Below are 23888 nucleotides of genomic sequence, written 5' to 3'. Positions count from 1 at the left end.
GTGTATTTCCATGTGATCATTTGATCGGCCCAAAGGACGGTCAATGGTTGACCGGAGTACATAAATTAGCTGTGATAATAAACACGTAACAATTATAAGGATTTCACATGAGAATAGCAAATCAATCCAAAGAGGGGTTTGTTATTTGTCATGCTTTATTGTTAGTGTTTGATTATTACAACAAGAATATTACTAGCAGTTAATTTTACTGTCCAAAGACTTGAAATTAATGGTGCACTAAATATCTTGGATGGGTTTGCTAATTATTTTGAATTAGATTGAAAATTAAAGTAGTGTGCATGTTATTTACAATTTATTTTCTGTTCTCTTTCAGTTAATGTTGCAAATATCTCTGCCAACTTAAATTCAATACCGGTCCTTAATGGTTCCAACTTTAAGGACTGGAAGGAGAACATTCAGATAGTTCTCGGATGCATGGACATGGACCTTGCGATACGGACAGAGCAACCCCCTACTCCTACGGTAGCTAGCTCTCTTGAAGAGAAAGCTAAATTTGAGAAGTGGGAACGCTCTAACCGCATGAGTCTAATGATCATTAAGCGTGCAATTCCGGAGGTGTTCAGGGGTGCTGTGTCTAAGGACACCACCAATGCTAAAGATTACCTTGCAGAACTTGAAAAGCGCTTTGCCAAAAGCGATAAGGCTGAAACAAGCACTATTCTTAAGAGCTTGATTTCAATGAAGTATAAGGGCAATGGTAACATAAGGGAGTACATCATGGAGATGTCCAATCTTGCTTCAAAACTTAAAGCATTAAAGCTTGATTTGCATGAGGAGTTACTTGTGCATCTCATTCTGATTTCTCTTCCAGTTCAATTCAACCACTTTAAGGTCAGTTTTAACTGTCAAAAGGAAACGTGGAATTTGAATGAACTGATCTCTCATTGTGTTCAAGAGGAAGAGAGATTGAAGCAAGAAAAGACTGAAAGTGCTCATCTAGCAAGCACCTCTAAGGATAAGGGCAAGAAAAGGAAGAATGTGGATGCTGCAGGTCCAAGTGCAAAGAAACAAAACAAAGGAGATTGTTTCTTTTGCAATAAGGCTGGACACATGAAGAAGGAATGTACCAAATATCGTGCATGGCGCGAGAAAAAGGGTATGTTTCTTAATTTGGTTTGTTCTGAAGTAAATTTAGCTTCAGTACCTAGAAATACTTGGTGGTTAGACTCCGGTGCTACTACTAACATCAGTATTTCAATGGAGGGTTGCCTGAACTACCGAAAGCCAAGTGATGCTGAAAGACGCATTTTTGTGGGCGATGGAAAATCGGTAGAAGTTGAAGCAATAGGGCACTTTAGATTGTTACTCAGTACTGGTCACTATTTGGATTTAATAGATACTTTTGTGGTACCGTCTTTTAGACGGAATTTAATTTCTGTTTGTTATTTGGACAAATCTGGTTACTCTTGTTCATTTGGAAACAATCAGTTTCAGTTATCTATTGGTAATTCAATTGTTGGAACCGGTTCATTAATGCAATATGACAATCTATATTTACTTGATACAAATGCTTCATATAATGAAACCCTAAACATTGAATCAAGAGGTACTAAACGAAAACTAAATGATAATACTTCGGGTGCATTATGGCACAAACGTCTAGGTCACATCTCTAGAAATAGAGTTGAACGTCTTGTGTCAGATGGGATCCTGAATTCCATTGATTTCACGGACTTTAATGTCTGTGTTGAATGCATTAAAGGAAAACAAACCAAAGATAGAAAATTGAATGCATATAGAGCTACGGAAGTCCTTGAGTTGATACATACGGATGTATGTGGGCCATTTCCAATTCCTTCTTGGAATGGTCAACGCTATTTCGTATCATTCATAGACGATTTCTCTAGATATGCATACATTTTTCTTATTCAAGAAAAGGCTCAAACATTGGACGTGTTCAAGTCATTTAAGGCTGAAGTTGAAAATCAACTCAACAGAAAGATAAAGAAAGTAAAGTCTGATCGTGGTGGTGAATACTACGGTCGGTATGACGGTTCAGGTGAACAACGTCCAGGGCCTTTTGCCAAATACCTAGAGGAGTGTGGTATCGTTCCACAATACACCATGCCGGGCTCTCCAAGCATGAATGGTGTAGCGGAAAGACGAAATCGCACTCTACAGGATATGGTAAGGAGTATGGTTAGCCATTCTTCCTTACCAAAGTCACTCTGGGGTGAGGCATTAAAAACTGCAGCATACATTCTCAATAGAGTACCAACAAAAGCAGCTGCTAAAACACCTTATGAGCTTTGGTTAGGGCGAAAACCCAGCCTAAAGCATTTCCATGTTTGGGGATGTCCAGCTGAAGCAAGGCCTTATAAGCCTCATACGGATAAATTGGACCCCAAAACAGTTAGCAGCTATTTTATTGGCTATTCTGAGCGATCAAGGGGCTATAAATTTTATGATCCCAACTTAAAGTCGATTTTCGAGACGGGTACAGCTGTATTTTTTGAGGATATTGAGTTTGGGGGGAAGAATCAAATAAAAGATTTTGTCTTTGAGGAAGAATCAACTTCTACTTCGGTTAACGAGGAGTTGATTCCTATTCCGATTTCTTTGGACAATGATCAGGATTCTCGTCCGGTCATTGAAAATACCGGAATAATTCCAGAAAATCAAGACAATGTTAATCTTCCAGAGGTGCAAACTCAACAACCTCAAGAAGAAGCTATTGAGGAACAAGTGCCATTGCGGCGATCTACAAGAGAAAGAAGAAGCACTATGTCGGATGACTATGTATTTCTTCAGGAACATGAGGATGATCCTGGTATGACGGAAGATGATCCCATCAATTTTCGTCAAGCCATGGATAGTTCCATTTCAGAAAAGTGGATTGATGCAATGAATGAAGAGTATAAATCTATGCAAGACAATAAAGTTTGGGAACTTGTCCCATTACCAGAAGGTATGAAACCTATTGGTTGTAAATGGATTTTTAAAACCAAAAGGGATTCAAGAGGTAATGTGGAAAAGTATAAAGCTCGTCTTGTGGCAAAAGGCTTTACTCAAAAATATGGGATTGACTATAAAGAGACTTTTTCTCCGGTTTCAACCAAAGACTCTTTTAGGACAATCATGGCACTTGTTGCACATTTTGATATGGAGCTACATCAGATGGATGTAAAGACGGCGTTTCTCAATGGAGACATTGATGAAACAATCTATATGGTGCAACCAGAAAACTTTGTGTCAGGAGATCCAAAGAATATGGTTTGCAAATTAAAGAAATCCATCTATGGGCTTAAGCAAGCGTCTCGTCAGTGGTACCATAAATTTCATGAGGTAATTCTCTCATTTGGTTTTGGAGCGAATTTAATTGATGATTGTGTGTATCACAAATTCAGTGGGAGTAAACACATATATTTGGTTTTATATGTGGATGACATTTTGCTTGCCACAAATGATATAGGCTTATTGCACCAAACCAAGAATTTTTTGTCAAGAAATTTCGAGATGAAAGATCTTGGTGAGGCCTCATTTGTATTAGGAATTCAGATACATCGGGATCGTTCTCGAGGTATTCTTAGATTGTCACAAATGGGCTATATCGATAAAGTACTTAAAAGATATGGCATGCAAGATTGTAAACCAGGAAGCACCCCGGTCGCTAAGGGAGACAAATTTAGTCTCAAACAATGCCCTAAAGGAAATCTTGAAATTCAGGAAATGCAAAAGATTCCATATGCTTCGGCAGTTGGAAGTCTTATGTATGCTCAGGTTTGTACGCGTCCGGATATTGCGTACATAGTTGGCGTATTAGGCAGATATTTAAGCAACCCAGGTATGGATCACTGGAAAGCAGCTAAAAGGGTTATGAGATATCTGAAGAGAACTAGAGGTTACATGCTCACGTATCAGAGGTCAGATAGTCTTGAGATCATTGGGTATTCTGACTCTGATTTTGGAGGATGCCAAGATAGTTTGAGATCCACTTCGGGCTATGTCTTCATGTTGGCTGGTGGAGCCATTTCTTGGAGGAGTTCCAAACAGGGACTCACAGCTTCCTCCACCATGGCAGCAGAATTTGTAGCATGTTATGAGGCATCAAATCATGCAATATGGCTGAAGAGTCTTGTCACGGAGCTGCGTATTCTGGAAGGGATTGAAAGACCCCTTAAATTATTTTGTGACAATAAATCAGCTGTATTATATTCTAACAACAATAGGAGCTCAACGAAGTCAAAGCATATCGACATCAAGTTCCTAGTTGTGAAGGAAAGGGTACAAAGTGGACAGATTTCTATAGAACACTTGGGTACAAACTCCATGGTAGCTGACCCACTGACAAAGGGTTTGCCACCTAATGTCTTTCTTGAGCATACTGCTCGTATGGGAGTTTTAGAGATGGATGATCTCTAGGTTGAGTGGGAGTTTGTAATTTTTTGATTGTCTTTCAGTTTGTTTTATAGATACTCATGTGTTTGTTATTCTGATCAGTAATAAAGCATCATTCAGTTCATTACACTTTGTACAATTATGTTAAAGTTTGATCTCACTAAAGTTAAAGTTGGACCAGTTGAAAATTGACATGAACAGATCACCTTGCATGTAATTTTCATGCCACTAAATTCATGATTGATCTATGTCATTTAGTTATGTTGATGTATGTGACCATTGATAGGTTTAGTTGTGATTGATACAACGAAGACCGCTTTGATCCTATGTTAATATGACTAATGGACGAGATTGTTAGGAATGTCCTCGGATTTGATGACAATATTGTGCACACTAAGGATATATCATTCATTTTAATTATATATATGTCCAGTGGGAGATTGTTAGAATCTAATGGGACAATTATATAATTAAATGAATATATATGGTCATCAAATAAATTAAGTCAAAATTTGTGATCTAAATTTTATTTGGAATTTGACTTAAGGGCATATTTGTTATGAATTATAAATGTGGATACCATTTTGTAATTCTAATTTGATGAGGGGCCAAATTAGAATTATGTCAATCTTTATAAGGGGTTATGGTCCCCAAAAGGCAGAGCGACAGAATTATTTTTCTGAATCCCCATCGTCAGAGAAACTACGGAAACCTAAGGAACTCTGCACCTTTTGGAAGATCATCCTCGGCTGCTAGCGATGGATTCCGGTACGCTTCCGAATTTTTGTTCTTGTTGTTTCTTAAGAATTGGATAGACGATACATGCGTTGAGATTTCTCAACATTAAGGAAAATACCAACATTTAAACTGATTAATATAGGAGATTAATACAGGAGATGATCAATTCGATCATAAGACTATTGAAAAGTCGAGATGCATGAATCATAATCGATGACTCAAGAGGCCCGCAAGCTGTACATAAGAGGCCAGCAAGCAAACAGGTTGTTGACTGCGAATGGACCTGCAGCAGCATTGACATGAAAAGGGAAGAGGAAACAACAAATTCATGAATTTCAAAAGAGTGAAGATAATAAGGCCCTGAAGCTTATACATAAATCTATCTAAAAAATTTAGTGAAACCATTCTGATTGTCTCAAACCAAACTCAAAAAGACAACATACATTGCTCGCTAATACAAGGGAATCCATCACGAGCGTCAAAAGAAAACCGAAAAACTAATGCTTGACACACAATGACACTGATAAATCCAAGTATTTTGCATCGTTGAACAAACTTCTCAAGAGACCAAAATCGTAACACCGATATTTTTCTAATCAAGAGAGATCAATCTTCAGAAGGTGCCTCTGCTTTGGTCTCTGTTTCTGTTTTTTCTGCTGGCTTAGCCACAGCAACGGAAGCATCTTTTTCAGAACCCTTTTCAGCTTTGGTGTCATCCACGCTTAATGTGCCCAACTGTCCAACAGCATCAGACACTTCCTTGCTACCTTTTTCTTCAACGTCTCCAGTCGACTCGGTGATGCCTTCCACCATCTCCATGAATTTCTTGCAGTCTGCAGTGAATGAGTAAACCATAGAAATCACAACATGACAATTGGTGGAAAGAGAACAGAAAATGTATCCAAAAATAGATCCAACGAAGTGAAATTGTATGCTAAAGTTTTCTATCAACTAATTCAGTCTTTTGGCCACTCACATCAATTTGTTTTCTCTATTAACAGGAGCGTGCATCACAACCAGTTCACAAATGATCTTATATAGAACTTCGTCGAATTAATACTATATAACTGTATTCCTGAAAACAGCTTTCATGGTGTAGCACCTCAATTACATTAGAAAAATAGCACTGGGATGGAAGTTGCATTTGTAAAATGCATGATCATGCACCGAACATGTTGTTTGCATCCTAAAATAATTTGAAGATCAAAGGTGTACTTGCATGGAGTAAAATATGTCGAGCAAATGGAGTAAAGCACTTTGTTTGTCGGATATCATAACAACTTTTATCCCTTATTCAAGTCTTATAAATAGGTGGACCGAGTCCCTCTCCTCCCTCTATACCAAACTTTTCCGATCCTCAACTTGTAAATGAAGAGTGCGAACTTGTATTCCTAATTATTCTTATCGATCTCCCCCCTACAAGTCAAGGTTCATTTCCATTCTCTGAATGATAACGTTTAAACAATGGTTGTTCCTCTTTCCCTACCCCTTAGTTTCTTGAGGACTACTCTCCTCTCATTTTCCTTCCCGAAGAAAATCTAGAACGCACCTAAAAGCACTTTGGAATGCTCTCTCATCACTGCACAACAGTGATGGATAACTGAGATAGATAGCAAGTGACAGATAGCAAACAACAGTGAGGTTGAACAAGCAATTGTTAAGCACATATCCAATTTTAAGCTATGCAAATTTTGAACTTGTAGTGGAATGCAAACAAGAGATGAAAAATCTCCAGAACCAGTTCATCCACATTTTCTAGGTTCAAGCTGGAATCGTCAAAATTCTACTAGATTAGTCATGTCTCCAAAATCATTTCAACTCAACACAATTCAACCGACCCCATCCATAAACTAGCAAAATAACTTATTTCTAGCAAATTCATTCAAATTTCAACTATGTCATAAATTTAAATTAGTTGTTAGCATATAAGTAAGCATATTCAAATAACATTCTACATCTCAATATGAATGTGCTTTAGTATAATTTAATTACAAGAAATTTTACAATGATACTGATTAGACTTCATTGTACTCATGATTATCTATTCTCATATTTTCTAATTACAATTGCTTATGGAGCCAATTCTAATATTGTCCGTCTGAACTTGTTGGTATGCCTAATTTTACATTTCCACGGCCTTAAAAATAAAGATTCTAGCTTCCACAACTACTGAACGTGTTAGAACTAGTTTACAAATTGATTTCAAAGCAAGCTCCTTGCAACTGGGCTATTTGCCACAAAATAAATCGCAGAGACATCACTATAGGAACTAAGTGGCTCCTGCATTTTCTAGACATGTTGATGGTAGATGCTAATATGCTATAAGTTTGCCATGTTTGTCAACTTTCACCTCATGATCATCTTTCCATTGAATTGAACGATCAATTAGATTGAAGAATTCAAAAATAGTTCAACCTTCACAAAAGTTGTGCCCAATAGTAATTTGTCTATATAATTTTGTCATTTCTTATTCAACCATCCCCCAAAATTATTTTGTTCCATGAAGGGAATAGCTCATATTTTCCACCAGGTGAACTAGAATAGTAAAAAACAACAATTATTAAATGTATACAGACACATAGACTCCAATATATGTAAGGATGCAAAGAATGCAACTCTGTTGGAACGGATTATTTCACTCTTTCAATTGTTGAGCACACTCAGCGCCTTCCACATAATCACTAAGTCAACTCAACAAGACCATGATATGAAAAGGTGTCCAAATCAATGGAGTAACAAGTTACAAGTAACGCATCCACTGGTGTGGGAAAAGAGCACAAAATGTCTAAAAATAATGACACTGATCCTAGATAACACTAAATCCTTTTGCAAATAAATGAAAATAGTGCTTAAATTTCTGAGACTAAAATGTCTAACACGTAACCAGAAGAATAAATGGATATATTTTATTTGTAGCCAACATAAACAGTTGGCATAAAGTGCAAGGACCAGGCTATGCTGAACAGTAACTATTTACGGGGAAAAAAAGAATACTCACTTTCTACAGAACCAAAACGAATGCAGAACAGCTCCTCTTTCAACTCCCCGTCAGCAAAATCTGATGCGTGCCAAACACATGACTTGTCACTTCCCGCATGCTCTTGAAGTTTGATCGATGGAACAACTGATACAGAAGATTTTCCCAAAAAAAAATTGACATCCTTTGATCTTTCAAAAGCAAAGAACAAAAAATTGAGTCGCGAACGAGTGTTTCACCAAGATGGTTAGCGCAAATCTTGAGGGTCTTGGCCTGGCGCATCACTAGCCGAACCTTTCCGGTCCCCTGGTGCTTCAATAATTTGACGCTCCCCGTACCCCGCTCCTTCCACTGGTTTCCGTCTTTATCGAAGCGATAAAGTTTCGCCTTTCTGATTCGGTCAGCGTCTAGTAGCATGAGAAGGGTATACAAACAAGCTACACAAACCAGACGAGTTCAGGTAGAAGGGAATGCTTACAGGTCGAGTAGGACGTCCTCTTGCTCCTCGCCAGTAGTGACAGCGACCTCGGTAAGGGTGACGATGGGAGCGATCTGGGCGCCGGTGTCCTCGTCCTCGCCGACAGTCGCTGCCACGTCCAGGCGATCCGGTGAGTCGCTCGCCATGGAATTCCGATTGCGCAGGAGGGCGAGAAAAGTGCAGAATGATTAGGGTTTAGGTTCTATAAAGGAAAACGTTTCAGAGGGACGCATGGAGAATTTTTATGCGGATGAGGATCTACCGTCCGATCCGTCCCAAAAGATATTAGCCGTCTGATTTAGCCATTTAGGGGACTAATTTGGACTCAGATCCAGAAAGCGCATTGCGCATGGAGTTTCCATGAGATGCCATCGTTGTCCCATGTGCCACGCACGTGGCACAGCAGAAGCAAAGAAGAAAAAATCAGATCAATAATAATTTTAGTATTAGTTAAAACATTAGTTAGAATTATTTCAATTTACTTAAAATCATTTAAACTTGGTCAAAACCTTTCAAATTTGACCAAAACACACACACACACAAACTTTAAGTGATTTAATAAGAATTATTTGTTGCATTCCAGTGTCATCATTTCGATTTACCTCTCATAGATGATCGTAGGATCCATCATATCATATGAAACCGTTGAAATATCTGATTTTACTTTTTTTGTTGAAGAAGAGACATATCTGAATTTCACTTTTTTGTTGAAGAAGAGACAAACATCCTGACGAGGAAGACAGCAGCAATAACCTACTCCCCTTCTCATCAGAAAAAGTCACATAAAATGCTGATTAGTATATCAGAGAAACTACAACAAACTTTCCTTAACTGCAAACTATTGGATTTACACATTACAAGCTAATCTGACAATCTCGCACAGAAGCAATGGGACTAATGACATTCAGCTATTTCACAAATTATTAACTGATGTTACATTATACAGTTGTTGCAATCTATGAATTGTTAATTTAGGATAATTGTTGAAGGAAGAAGGATTCCAGGTGCATGCTTCTCAACAAATGCATTTTCACAAGCAACAAGTCTGAGAATCATGTGATCCGACAGGTTGTACCTGCACCTTGCCTCAGTGAAACTCTTACCAAGAACTTGATTGAGCCAATCACTTAAAGCTCCTTTGTTTTCTGATGACCATGTCGCTGCTGCAATTATCTCTGCCATAGCTTTGGGATCTATCTCCAACGAGCAATCTGAGCCAAAAACACCATGAAAGATATTGCTTATGTTCCCCAATATGCTATCGACAAGGCCATCAACATCAATGGGCTCGAAGTCCACCACTACGTCGACTAGGTTGAGCAAGTCTTCCATCCATCCATCTGAAAATTCCAAGCTGAGACCTTCATGACCAGTGGAATTGTCATCATAGGCTTCAAGCTCTTGCACAGACAGATTCAGGTCTAACAAGGGCTTTACAGTTTTGAACACCCTTTTTGCAGACATCAAAGTTCCATGCTGGGTGTCACAGCCATCAGAGACATTCAGCTTGCGCTTACTTACAGAAAGTGGGTGTGAATTTAGGTATCCTTGATTACTCCTGAGTTTTGGGATTGTCACAAACGGGGGCTTATTAGTTCTTGAGCTGTTAGTAGCCTCTTGAGAAGGTTCTAAGTGAATTTTCATCTGCCAAGAGCAAGCAGCCAAAATAGTATCCTCAGAAAAACCAGTGTAATCTTTCCTATCAGAGGTTTGACCTTGAGTGATTGATGAAGCCAAGACAAATACAACATTATTGGTACTAAATTGCCTTCCATGGGAATCAGGAAACTTGCCAGTTTGGATAGCCTGAGATAAGCTGTTCTGAGCAAGCAAGTCAGCTTTATCCACGTTTTCAAGGAATACAACAGACTGTGGTTTCCTGCTTAGCTCTTGAGCGATATAATCAACATTCATTTTTCCTCTACAGTGGACATTTGCTTTGACATCCTGCTGCAAAATGATGGTTCTGGGATGGGGAATACCACCATGGCAACTTAGGTCAATGCACACAAAGTTTTCTTTGCTTCCATATAACATTTCCGCAAGAGCCATTGCCATTTTCCTCTTTCCAATCTTATCTGGACCATGAAAACTAAGCCAAATATCTCCTCTCAGGGTTGCTCCACGACGCCTTTTGCCATTCTTGAAGGAGATTATAGCTTGACTAACAGCACTTGCTGCTGCTTCTTGATGGCCAACCTTTTCAATGAGACTAGTATAAAATAATTTATAACCACTGGAGTCAAGTGCCTGGCATGTACCTGATGATATCAGTGAGGGTTTATCATATACAGAAATGCAATCACTTGAGCACTGTGAGAATGAGTGAGTCAGAACATGGGGATGGATACTCTTTACTTGGTAATCTTGATGGACAGAGCAAGAAAAAGATTCAACCGGAAAATCTAGGTTATTTCCTTTGACCATATCAACTTTACTTGTTGGCAAACAACTAGTGAACTTGGAATGATCTTTTTGCAGTTTCAAAGCTGATCCATTTTCTTCGACCATTTGAAGCTTCATTGACAGAAACACAACCAGAGAACTCCTCAGAATGACCTTTTTGCAGTTGAAAAGCCGGACTATCATCATTGTTAATAGGCTCATGGGGAGTTCCCAAAACTAAATCTGTTATAACTGATGTTACAGAGGAAGGTGAAGTATGACCATCATCTTGGTGAGATAGGAAGCTGTCTCTCTGAAACTCTTCACTTTTTGACAAGAAATCCTTATTTCCCAGTTCCACAAGTGAAGACATAGACATACTATTGTCACCAATTGTGATTTTGTTTGTACATACACCAATAGGAAATGAAATTTCAAACCCTTTTTGTCTTGGAGCATCATCAGGATTTTCCATATTTTCATTGCAAGACTTCTCAGTGTCAAAAACACTAACAGAACAAGGAACAGCAGGAAAATCTTCCATATTGGTTTTTAGGCAATCAGAGTGGAAACATTGGCAATTACCATTCCACACTTTGTGAAGATTAAGAGATTTAGCATTCAGAACTGTCTTATCATCTTTAGCCTGAAATGAAAGAACTCATGACTTCTTCCCGAAAAAGAAAATGAATTAACATGCATTTGCTTCCACATTTTACACAAGGGTAAACATGGAACCATATGTGGTTCAACAAAACCTTGTGAATCATTTGAAGAGACAACGTAAATTATGTAAATTTACTACTAAAGCTAACAAAAATAAACGGAATTATTAGAAAACTCACCTTTGCTGCATCTTCTTCATCATTCAAGTTAGCCTTAGAGGCTTTGCGTAGCCAAAAGGGCATGTATCCATATTCTTTATCATCAACTGAAGCTGGATGGTTGTTAATATTTACGACTTCATGTTCGTATTTGCCATAATCATAACAGTGCTCATAGTGGAATATCGATGGATAGGCACTGTTGAACAGGGCTTTTGACTCATATGTCGTGGGGGAAGCCTCTCCTAATGGAACAAATGACTCCATCAAGCTGTAACATGATTACAACATTATTGATATTCCAATAATTGAGGTTATTGGAAATGAAAGCATTGACATTACTAAAGGAATATGAGATTAATAAAAGTAACTGATGATGATATCTGTGTATTGTGTAGACCAAATAGATAATAAAATCATAAGGTATGAAAAAAAATAGTACAACATACAAAACTAGGACTATATCCTACACAGTCAGTAGATGAAAGAATGGCACAACTGCCTAAAGCCATAAAACTTTAAGCAGCACAATGCAAAAGAAAAGACCAGGGTGATAATGGAATTTGACCCATTGGAAATTGAGTTTATGGATAACAGTATAGTAAGTGCACTATCAGACAGGGTAAAACAATATTACTCCTAAAGAAGATGGACATAACAGATAAGGGCTTATTGGTGTAAGTATCAATGTTTTTTGTTCTTTCAGAGTGCTATACAAATGACACCACAACTTAAATATAAATTTAAGGAAACTGCATAATGAAGTTTTCTTTGCTTTATGCTTCAAATGAGCTGACATTGCAATTTCATTTGTCAATAAATAGAGATGCCAGTGATGAGAGTTAGGTAGTGAATAAACCAAGCTTTCAAGAAGCTTGGTAGTTGGCTCAATAAGAGTTCTTTATGTTCACTATATGAAGGTGTAAAAAAACTTACTAATCTCATGAATAAAGTTCAGGAATAGTTAATGAACAAACTTCTTCACAGCCTGTCTATTGTCTTGTTAGCTCACTTAGGGAAGGATATGTTTGGATGTAGTTGAACAGTTCAGGAAGGAATTTTGTAAGTCCATTATTGTCTTTTCAGCCCACTAAGCATAATTAGTCGCACTTGTAATATGTCAGTGGTTATAAGCTCAAAGTCCTTTGTGTGTGTATGTGTGTGTGTGGCCCTTTTTTTAATAGGCATCTTAATTTGGCTATGCATCCATAGTTCCTTGAACGAATGAAACACCGTAAGAATGTATCAGATATGTATGCAACAATTAAATATATATAAATCTATGGGTTTAGCATGTTAATCTCCAACTTATAGACCTAAAAAGGGCCATATGAGAAGTTATTCACAGTGATAGTAACAAGAACAATACAGAAGAAGAACAAATGAAGATGCATGTTCAGTTTCAAATTGAGAGAGACTCAATCTATCACAGTGGCTACCAATAGAGATTGGAAAATGGAGTTAGGAGCTACATAGTAAATTCACCTACCATGGAGATCTAGGAATGGATCCACCGATCGAAGTACAAACCGAAGTGATTGGCAACAACTGCAGGTCCCAATCTTTATCGAGCATCGGATGCTTGGATAAGAACTTCATGTATGTTTCATACGTAGCCGACCATCCCATCAACCATAAACTCCCATGGTAAACCTCCCACAATCTCGTGAGCTCCAAAACCAAGCGGTTTTCCTGTTCATAGCATTCAACGCTGCCTTCTACAATTCCTTTCAAATCCCCAATGTTCAAGACCACCCCTGACGACTCTGCCTTCTCATCCAACTCCTCCAATTGAGTAGCAATCGTCAACTGCTCGAAGCTACAGTTTCCAAGCTCGGCCACCTCCTTTTCGATGCTCAAAAACTTTATTCCACGGAGCTCCGGCGGCAGAATCACCCAATTCTGCCGGTCGATGGCCTGGGCAAAGTCTCTAGCTGCCTCACCAGCGCCTATGCCGACCAGCATAGGGTTCCGTCCGCTCATCTTTCGGGTAAGGATCTCCCCTATCCTCCGGCAGTTTTCCTCGCTGCTGTCGGAGCAGAGCTGTGTTGCTGCATCTAAGGGGAAAACGAGCCCCCTCGAGGTGAGCGTCGCCTCGAATCCATCCCCTGAAGAGAAATTACATAGGAACAGCGGCGGACACCTGGCGGCACGGGGGAAGCGGAGGATGGGCGGCGGAGGGCGGAGAATGGCGATCTTTATGTCCGTGCTACGAAACCCGGCATCTCCAAACACCCGGCTCACCACGGGGTCATCCAAGATCGCGAGCATTAGATGCTGGAGCTCCACCTTCATACCAGAGAACGACGATCCACTCCCGGGTGCGGCAGCGCTCTGCTGCTGCTGATAAAAGTGGAACGAGTCAGGGTTCCTTCGCTGGTTGGCCTGCGATCGCTTAATCGCCGCCATGAGCGAGTTCGAGACCAGCGGCTCCTCAGCCCTCTCCGCCGCCTGCCGACTCGTCGTCGTAGAAGTCGATGGCAGCCGCTCGAGCGCCAGCCCGAAGCAGAGCTCCAACGCCTTGAACTGCAGCCTAGGCGAGTACGCCGAGCTCCGTGCCCGCGACAGCGCATCACGCAGAATCGAACACGTAGCAACCGAGTCGCCACCGTTCGGACCTCCTCCGCCAGAAGAGGAGGAAGAAGAGACAAGAAGGGCGTAAACAACATGGAGAGAGGTGGTCTGGGCGTGCGCGCGGCGACGGGCGACATCAACGGCGTCGTTAAGTGCGGTAGCGGCTTCCGCCGCGAGGCAAGCAAGCGCGTTATCAACCGGCGTTGGCATCCCAGCCGCCGCCAAGGATCATATAGCACCAAAAAACCCACCTTTTTGCCAATATTAAATTCTCGAGCAACTCCTGCGCAAGTCGTACGTGCGCTAATAAACAAACAAACAACTCCAGGTCCAATCCGTGGCAAGAAAGCAGCCAGAAATTGGAGGAAGGAGAAGGGGAGAAAGGTATGGAAAACGGGAGGAGGAGACGGAGTTTCACAGGGGCAACATGGCAAACACTTGGTGGAAGTAGTACTACTACTACTAGTAGTGCGGCCTCTGTAATCTAGTCGTGCGCCTCGTGGCAGAAGCCGAAAGGGAGAGACAAGGAGAGGTTTGGGGGGCCGAGGGAGGGACGAGGAGCACGAAGGTGGAAGGACCCACGCGTCGTCGTCTCGGTCGTCTCTCGCTGGCTGGGCTGGCTCGCCGAGGAAGGAAGCAGCAGTTGACGCACGCATCCATCGCTGCTGCTGCCCTTTTTGCGTAAATCTGGCGTGGGCTGAGTGGGCGACCGCTGCTGCTGCGGTGACGCAGGTGCAGTGGAAATTATTGAATTTCTCGCCCATGAATATTAATCGATAAAATTTAGATGTGCAATATCAATTCTAAAAAATGAAAATAATATATATACTCATAATAAATAAATGAATAGATATTGAATATTTTGTTTTGAGGTCACACTTCAATTCATGCTTTTCTTCTTTTCTTTTGTTTTTTTTTTATAAAGGTGAGATGTGATGGAAGTGGCAATGGTGGTGATGGGAAAATGAATTGGAAGCTTGATCATGCCACCCAACATGTACATTCCCTTTCTACTCCGTTGGAATCCAATAGATTCTTGAAATGGACTTGAGGGCCCACCGTTTGCTTTTATTTATTTTTTTTAGTTTTGTTCTGTTATTTTTTAATTTGTCAAAAATGTCCTCTTTATATTTTTCTTTTCATGTTTTTAACTACAGATTTTTACTTGTGTTTTTGGGCAAATATCTATCTAGATTCGGCTGATCATGCAAGGATCTATTTAATTGTCACGTTCGTACTTGTCGAGTCCTCATTGGTCAGACCCTATCCGAAGACAGTTGCGACCCACATCCTTCCACGTATGCACTATAGGAGATTCGGTTTTCTCTCTTTAATTTCATCTGTTTATTAATTAATGTTGCAAGTCCTAATCAAACACTTTTTCCAAAAGTTAAATTGGTGATTAAGAAAGCATATTACATCTGGAGTATTAAATTGATCTACAAGCTCCCCATTCACCTTTGGCCGTCCATAAAGCATAATATAAAGGGCAAAAATAATAAGGGAGTCTCTTTGTTTTCAAATCATTAAAGAAAATTTCATTTTGATTTTTTATGAAAAGATATCCTACCTTACTATTTTGCTGTATTTATTTACCCAAATGACCTCTAGTATTATATGTATTGTTCAATATTATTATTCCGTCTATATCTCTCACCTAATTTTTGAAATAATCGGGCACGTTGTAACAGTTATAGTTTCATAACTACTACAACGAATCTGACATATTTAACGTCTAAAAATATTCACATTATACTCGTTACAGTTTCATAACTACTACAACATAAATATTGAATGAGCAAGTTGAATCCGTATTATATAATTATGAAATCGTAACTGCTACAACGTGAATGGTAGAAGTGAGCAAAAGTTCGATTAAATCGAATTAAACTGATCGAATTTAAAAGTTTGTTTTAGTTATTTCAAAATTTTAATTTTTTTAAAATAATGATTATTTTGAATAATTCAATTCAATTTCAATTTTAAAACTCCTAATTTGGTTAAATCAATATTATATGGTGTTTGTTTTCAAAATACAACACTACAATATGGTGTGGATGCTAGTAGAGGTCAATTTTGACACTTTCACTTTATATGTTTAACAAAGTTTTGATGGAGGATTCCTAATGTGGAATAGCAAAACCTAGAATTTTGGAATCATTTTAATCGTAAACTTTGAGAGATTATAATTTTTGACTTAGATTGAATCAAGAATCTATAATATATCAAATCGAAACTCGTTTATAGATCTATATTTGTTATCAGGTGTAATTCATAATGACCCAGTCTTATGCTAAAAAATACCGTTTAATATTTTTTTGAAAGGTTCTAAAGAATTTTAATTCTTTTATTAAGGTTATTGTTGTTTTTGCTCAACCCTAATAATAAGATTGAATTCACATTGTAGTAATTATAAAATCGTAATTGATTACAACGTGAATATTTTTGAACAAGTTAAGTATGTATTGTAGTAGTTATCATAGTTGATACAACATAAATATTTTTGAACGTTAAATATATTGGACACATCGTACACTTCAACAATTAAGATTTAGAATTTAAATAGAAAATAATAGTACTAAATGATATAAAATAATATTTATATAAATGTACATATTCTAACAAGTAAGATAAATCATTCATTTGATAAAATATCAAAGTAAGATTTCTTTTAATACTTTAAAAATAAAAGGGCGTCTTTTGATTAATGTAAACGTGTGAGACTTTCGTTTCTTTTGATTAAAAAAAGTTCTTAATACCTGAATTCTTGTAGTGCTTGTTATAATTCAATTAATTTATATAAAAATTAAACCAATGATATATATATAAAATCTGTAGCTTCTACTTCCAACTCTTCAACTCAGCTGACTCCACCGAAGTCCGCTGTCCTCTTCGTTCGTCCCTAGCTAGATCGGCGGAGGATGAACAAACTACTCAATTGAGGTGGAGAAAAGAAGCAAGAGCGTAAGTAGGCACGCCCTCTCCATCATGAATAAAGTAGAAGACAAAGGCGATGGCGAGTCAGTGGGCACACCAGAGAGTAGAGACGGTGAGATAGATATATGGGCAACGAAGGAGGTGGCTTAATTTGGATCTACGAAAAGATCGAGCATATGCTCTCCTACTTAGATCGCTCTAGCTTTTGCAGGAAATAGGAATCCAATTCCCATCCAACCCCCCACAGGAATGCAGCACTGCATCCATTCACGGCCACACAGTCCCAGCTCCCAGTGACTGTGCCAGTGCCAGTGCCAGTGCCATCAAGAAAAGGCTTCAACGTAATGTTGGTCCCCCACGCACATTACAGCCTTCGTGTGCTGGCTGGCCGGGGCATGAGAGGAGAGCATGCAGATCCCTAACAAAGTCAACATTTTAATCTTCTGGTCCGTCACTTTCGTGCCTTGGCCCTTTCTAGCTTTTGACTTTTCACAGGTCGTGGCTTAGTTAGGGCGGCGCAGACAGCAGGTAGCTCCTTTTCCTGCATGCAGGGGGGCACTCAGTGCATTTGGAGGATGAAGACGGCATCTACCTGCCCAGACGCGACCTTCATGCTTGCGTTTGTGGGAAATGAATCTAGTGGAAAGGGGATCCGTGACAATGCATGGGGCAGACAATTGTATTGGATTCCATCGCACACTATTCTTCTTATTATTTTTGTAAACTGTTCAATTTCTCCCCCAAGTAAAAAGAACTCGATCTAATAAAGAATAAAGGTTCTTAATCTGGAAGTGAAATCCAAGGAGTTAAAGTCAACTTTCTTTTCCTTGTTCCAAAAAAGTGATCGACTTTATTTGGACTGTATACATGTAATATGTAAAAATTGTGTTCCCATATGGTCCTAACACTTGAATGTGAGCAAGAGGAACTATGACAGTTTTGATGCTGATGAAAAGCCTAAAGAATATGGATTGACATTAAGAGCAAAAGTGTCTCCAAATGTGTCTCGAGTGGGCATCTTTTCACAAAGTTGCAACAAATGTTCATCAGCTTGCAAGATGATTACTAGAATATCTTAAAATTAATACTTTCTGAAAGGTGTTTTGATGCCTCTGAAAGCCTGGAATCAGAACCTGCTGCTCTCCTTTACATCTTTTTTGCTGCTTTAGTTGGCAGGTTAACTTCATATCCTGAACTTGTGGAGCCAAAGGTTTCCTGAACTGACCCATCTGTAGTTGATTCAGTTGGACTGGTCGATTTTGCACGAGTTTCGCTATAACCATATGGACCTGAACCAGACCTAGGTAGCAAACACATCAAGAAGATTTTGCATCAAGAACCCCGGGCAAACAGTGATAGAATGTGCACCCTTCCATAAGCCAAATCAAACCTCCATTTGAACAAACTTTCACTAACATAAACACGAACACACAACGCATAACAAACAAGCTAATCAAGAACTCTCAAACCGACGCACTAAATTAGCAGCCAAACTGATGCTAGATCAAGTAAGCACTCCTTCAATTGTTTGCTATTTGTTCTTCACTGGTGGTAGTCAAATCCTTCACAGGGGAAATGCCTAGCTTTGGGGGGCCTGAAAAGCGCCTAAGGTTTGCAGTAGATGAGATGCTGCTCTTGTCGACTGAAGGAAAGGAGAGGCGCTTCTTTGACGAGCGAACTGACCCTTTCTCAGGAGTTCCAGCGCTACCACATACTGGGCTGTGGCATCTGGACCTGGCTCTAGCTGACTCTGTAGACGCCATGTAGCTAGGTACAGTGGAGGACCCGAGGCTTTCATCGTCGCCTATTGATGATCCTGCAATGCTGAACCTCCTTCGCCGCTCGGATTGCACACTGAGCATGCTCCTGGAGTCATCGTCGACGGAGCACCGGCGACCTCTTGGGCTCTCTGATTTCTTTCTGCTTGCGACAGATGGTGTCATGCAGCGTGGGGTTGCAGGTGAGCGATGGCCTGAAGGCCGGCTTGATTTTTGAGCTGCTGACGGAGTGCGTTCCAAGCTAGTGTCATGCTGTTTTGTCGTGCGGACGATGAAACTGCAGCTGGCGCTCTTTATTGAGGCATGATCATTAATTTCCTTTGTGCTTTGATTCTCCCATGGCCTTGCTGCCATCCAACGTCCCAACCAGCTCCATCCCCATTGCGGATTGCTTGGCTCTGTGAATACTGGAGTCAGGGATTTAGATGAACTCCTCCACTGAAACACAAAATTAAAAAAAAAATATTTTGGAAGTAGAAAAGAAGTATCAAAATAATAATGATGAAAACAACAATGGCAAGCTCAATATAAACAATAATTTTAGTGCAATAAAAAAGTGCTCACTACCTGATGGGAAAATGCATAAGCTAGAGTTCTTTCTCTTCTTATAGCAGCTTCCTGTTTATTCAGGAGCTTTGCTTCAATTTTCTCTTTGGATTGAAGGCTATCATCCCATTCCTCTGCAATCTGTCAGACCATAGGAAAAGTTCAGTCTGGAAGAGAAGAAAGACAGAGGATGAATATATATCAAAAGATGAATGTCCGATCTAAATTGACACCTGAATGATATCATAAAAACAATATGATTAAATGGTAAGTCAGGTCATCATGAGCAGTCAAAAGGCTAGGTAAAGGGGCCCTAAAACTCAATGAGCCCAAGTCATGTTTCAAAAATGTTAAATATCAAATTAAGATAATAATCTTTCAATCCATATAAACCAATAGAAATGCTCATTCTCACTATGAGACTTAAAGAGGATAAGGTTGTTACAAGATCAAACTTTATACAGGTATTATATAGTCCTATAAAGCTGAAAAAGATATCATATAACTGCATGTTCAATCTAAAATAACAACATTGCTCTTGTTTGAACTGAATCGTATCAGAAACAATGGCATAAAAGGGTAATCAGGTATCATGAACGGCCAAAAGAGCTATACGACTCTGGAAAGTCAACAAAGACACGGTCATGGTAAAAAAGGCAGACAGACTTAATAACCAAAGTCATGAGATTCAAACAGTATGGTATGCCATCAAGTTAAGATAGTAAGCAACAATCCCCAAAAAACACAAGTGCTACTCCACTCTCAATATGAGGCTTGAGAAGATCGGCTGGTCACAAGATCAAATTTCTGTAGGTATAGTGTTCTTATGGTTGAAGTATCACTACAGTTGAGGCATGCATGTTCATCTAATACAATACATGCTTGTAGATTATCCATATTCATGACATTAATTGCAACGGCAAAAAAAAAAAAACATGCTCACTGATTTCATGTATTAGGTATCAATATCAGCACCATCAGGCTCACTAATCAGTGTCACTGATTCCGTGTGGTAATTATTCACAATAAACCATGTAAGTTGACACCAATCATTTATGTCCTTTTCAAAGTGAATTCATCCAGCATAAAATTGGATTAATTTAGTTCAAGAGTATGTTTGATGCCACTCTTCTATCTACAAGTTGTAGACAAGAATGACGTAGCTACAATTCTTTTTGATTAGAAGAGCTAGAAGAGATAAAAGTTGAAACTACTGTTTTCATGAATGAAATCAACTTCCCACATTGTTTAAATACATTGAACTATTAGTTCAGCATAGCATTTTCAAAGCAAACATGGAAATCTTGCGAGCATCATTATGGCAAATCCCATCCACAGCGAACAGGTGCCATTGACCCATAAAACATCTGCAGCTAATCACAGTTGTTGTCATATAATCTTTTTCTGGAGTATTAGTTTGGCATTGGCTGATTCTGAGTTTCAAACCCCGTGTAAAATAATGTTGCAGATAATGACAGAAATTGCATACATACCTTTACTTTCTCTAGTTCCTTTTCATGTTTCCGTTGAAGATGCCTCTGGAGAGCCTGGTTTTCCTCTGTCATTCTGACCCGTCTGGAATGTATCTGTGCCTGCACTCTTGCCATTGTTTGCATGCACTGCAATGCGTTTCTAGTTTGAGATTTGACAGCAGCTCCGTCCAGCACTCTCTTCAACCTGTTAAGTCCTCGCAAAGTTCTAGTTGTTCTTCTTGCCTTCATAAAGTTTGCAGTGAGAGAAATTTTATCATCTAAGAAGCATCAAGACAATGAGCGCAATAACTCATGGACTTCTACTGACAAACTTTTTTCCTCATTAAATGCATAAGTTTCAGTAAAAGGTTATTCTTCACAGCACAACTAGCTTTAGTGTATGTGCAAATGTGGTAGCCTGGGCATTCAACATTTGTTAATTTGCACAAGTGCAGAAGGATTCTGGTTCTAACAACCTGGACAAGATAAGAACTTCTAAAAATAGTGTAAAGCAAACGATGTCACGCATTACTAAAACCAAAAATAGCACATATTATATTATTGCTCACATTAATGGAATCCCATGGGCCAAATAATTTCTATGTCCCACCATTTTAAATCAGCTGCACATGCTTACTATGTCAACTTGATAAAGTATCATTTATGATTCAGTGGTTTGGTGCTCTTCTTTTCGTTAAAGCAGTAACAAGCACAGAGTTGTTTGCTTTATCTACTCACAGTTACTGCCCAGTTGTTTGGTTTAAAGAGGCATTCCAAACGGAAAGTGGTTTATCAGATGGACATGAACAACTGCCACCAAATAACAAAATCAGCAATTTAAGAAAAGGAAATTTATGGAAAAGTAATGTCCAATAAATGAAAAACACAACAGGCAGGCTAGAGCTCTATGATTCTAAGGTAACCAATGTTGGACCAACTCGAACCCAAACCAGATAAATTGTTTGCAAAATGAACTTGTGCAGAGAGAATTCATGGAGCAGTCAGTTCCTCTAAAAATACGATGAACGGAATGACATTTTCATGCCATGCGTGCATGCCACCATTTAGAGAGCCGAAATACCGAGCATTGTTTCCGTTAAGGAGTTTTAACCAAACAGCGAAAGATTTTTATGAAGAGTAAGTCGAGGAGGAAAATGAAGTAGAAATGTCACCTGGTAACCTCGGTAAGCAGACTGGATCTTGATGGCAGCAATCAATTCGCTTGATTCACCAGTTTGCCTAGTTGCGGAGGTGGTCAGGCGGGCAACCTCTGCAGCCGCCTGAGCCGCGACAGCTGCAGCTTCCGCAGCAACAGCACTAGCGAGCGCCACCGAGTAGGCATGCTTATTATGTTCGTCCCCATTCTCGATCAACTTAGCCTCCGCAATGGGAGCAGGTAGCAACAATTGAGCAGCAGCACCAGCAGTAGTTTCCACTTCTTTTATAGGAAGTGAATTGGAAACCTTCGAATTATCAAGACTCTCTTTAGGGTTTCCTTGGCAGCATTGGGGGATGAAGGCCCTCTTGACAGCACTAAACCACTTTCCTTTTCTACCCATGTCCACCTTCTTTCTCTTGGGCAATTACTTTGTTAAAGCATCCTTGTGAATGGAACTGCAGTGGATGAACAGAAAATAAACAAGAAAGTAGGAAGAAATCTTAAAGCCCATACTGCGCACCCATGTCCAATCACAAAGATTGAACTTGCTATAACGCATAGAACCACTAGAAATACTGCGATGAGCATCTAGGTGATACTTACTTTATTCAAGGAAATTAAACTTTTTATAATGGTAACAAGGGAGGAAATGTAAAGAACGTATCTTTGCAAGCTACAATTTTTAGTTTCAAGGACACATCTTTGCCCCAAAAAACATAATTTTAGCAAAAAACATCAACTCTACGTAAAGTTAAAACACAAAGAAAAGAAACAAATGAAGAACAAGGAGGTCCTGGAAACCTAAAGAAGATAAGCTTTCTGAAAGTTTCTTACAACTGAGGAGGAATCAACAGCTCAAAAGGATCAAATCGGCTGGAGCAGCGACCGAGAGGAAACCGAAAGCAGGCAGTAAATGAAACGGGAATCGCAATGCCAGCAATAAATGAGAAAATTTCGAGCCACGATTACCTGGTTAGCCTGGTGAACGGCAGAAGCACTAGCAAAAGGGTCCTCGCTTTCTTCCACCCGCTGTCAGGGAGCAGAAAAAGAAGTGCTCCAAAGAAAGAGGTTGGTCGAACGATCACGGTAAAAACCACAAAGAACTTTTTAACCCTCGCCACACTTCCTTTTACCCCTTCTACGGGACAAGACGAAGGAATCGAAGGTCCGAAAGACCAGATCTCGTCTCGGAGGCGGGATGACGTAGAGGAAGCCGCTGCTGCGCTCGCCGCCACCGCTCCCCCTGCTGTCCGCCGGGGCCCACCTTGGCGGGAAGGGTAGGGTCCCGCCTCTACCAGCCTGCCTTGGTTCTCGGCTCTCCCCCCTTTGAGCTGTCACCGTCGCTTGCGTTGCCCTTTCCACTTCCGTGCCTGCCTCCATCGATCGAGCGATCGTTTCTTCTCCTTTCGTCATCCTCTCGATGTCGTGACGTCGTCGGATCGGGTAACCGGCCGTGTTTGGCGTCTGGAACGGGCAAACGGGTGGGAGGCTCCTCCTGCCGTCGAGGTGGGAGGAGTTCCAGCCTTCCGGGTGATTATAGTCAACTCTCACCGCTACCGTGGGCTGGTGTCATGATTTGGTTGGTGGGTGGGAGAACCTTTGCTGAACTTAGGACCTGTCAGTGAACCAACCTAACTGGAAACATAAGTATCATATCCTCT

At 39.8% G+C, this 23888-nt stretch overlaps 4 protein-coding genes across 4 annotated transcripts; 1 reads left to right on the top strand and 3 right to left on the bottom strand.

Moving 5' to 3' along the window:
* Positions 1–365: 365 nt before the first annotated feature.
* LOC141837708 (uncharacterized) lies at positions 366–1780 on the top strand. Its single transcript, XM_074725084.1, has 2 exons — positions 366–1117; positions 1225–1780. Exons 1-2 carry the CDS (start codon positions 436–438, stop codon positions 1251–1253), a joined length of 711 nt encoding a protein of 236 aa, XP_074581185.1. The 5' UTR covers positions 366–435; the 3' UTR covers positions 1254–1780.
* A 3624-nt stretch (positions 1781–5404) lies between these two features.
* On the bottom strand, positions 5405–8711 carry LOC141839614 (ran-binding protein 1 homolog b-like). Its single transcript, XM_074727403.1, has 4 exons — positions 8553–8711; positions 8314–8465; positions 8096–8221; positions 5405–5930 (listed from the first exon to the last, which is right to left on the bottom strand). Exons 1-4 carry the CDS (start codon positions 8696–8698, stop codon positions 5704–5706), a joined length of 651 nt encoding a protein of 216 aa, XP_074583504.1. The 5' UTR covers positions 8699–8711; the 3' UTR covers positions 5405–5703.
* Positions 8712–9361: 650 nt separating this feature from the next.
* Positions 9362–14748, bottom strand: LOC141842412 (protein DWARF 53-LIKE-like). The gene is given in 4 exon segments (XM_074730619.1): positions 9362–11081; positions 11083–11583; positions 11783–12032; positions 13251–14748. Coding segments are annotated over 4 exon segments (3609 nt in total). The 5' UTR covers positions 14546–14748; the 3' UTR covers positions 9362–9518.
* A 3860-nt stretch (positions 14749–18608) lies between these two features.
* Positions 18609–23660, bottom strand: LOC141839502 (protein IQ-DOMAIN 3-like). The gene is made up of 5 exons (XM_074727251.1): positions 23197–23660; positions 22241–22682; positions 21090–21311; positions 19618–19737; positions 18609–19488 (listed from the first exon to the last, which is right to left on the bottom strand). The coding sequence occupies exons 2-5, from the start codon at positions 22625–22627 to the stop codon at positions 18793–18795; spliced, it is 1425 nt and encodes a 474-aa protein (XP_074583352.1). The 5' UTR covers positions 22628–22682; positions 23197–23660; the 3' UTR covers positions 18609–18792.
* Positions 23661–23888: the final 228 nt, after the last annotated feature.

The sequence above is a fragment of the Curcuma longa genome, chromosome 11 (genome assembly GCF_044706935.1).
Source record: "Curcuma longa cultivar G26 ecotype Majalengka, Jawa Barat chromosome 11, ITB_CL_G26_1.1, whole genome shotgun sequence".
NCBI lineage: Eukaryota > Viridiplantae > Streptophyta > Magnoliopsida > Zingiberales > Zingiberaceae > Curcuma > Curcuma longa.
This window is presented reverse-complemented; position numbering and strand designations above follow the sequence as displayed.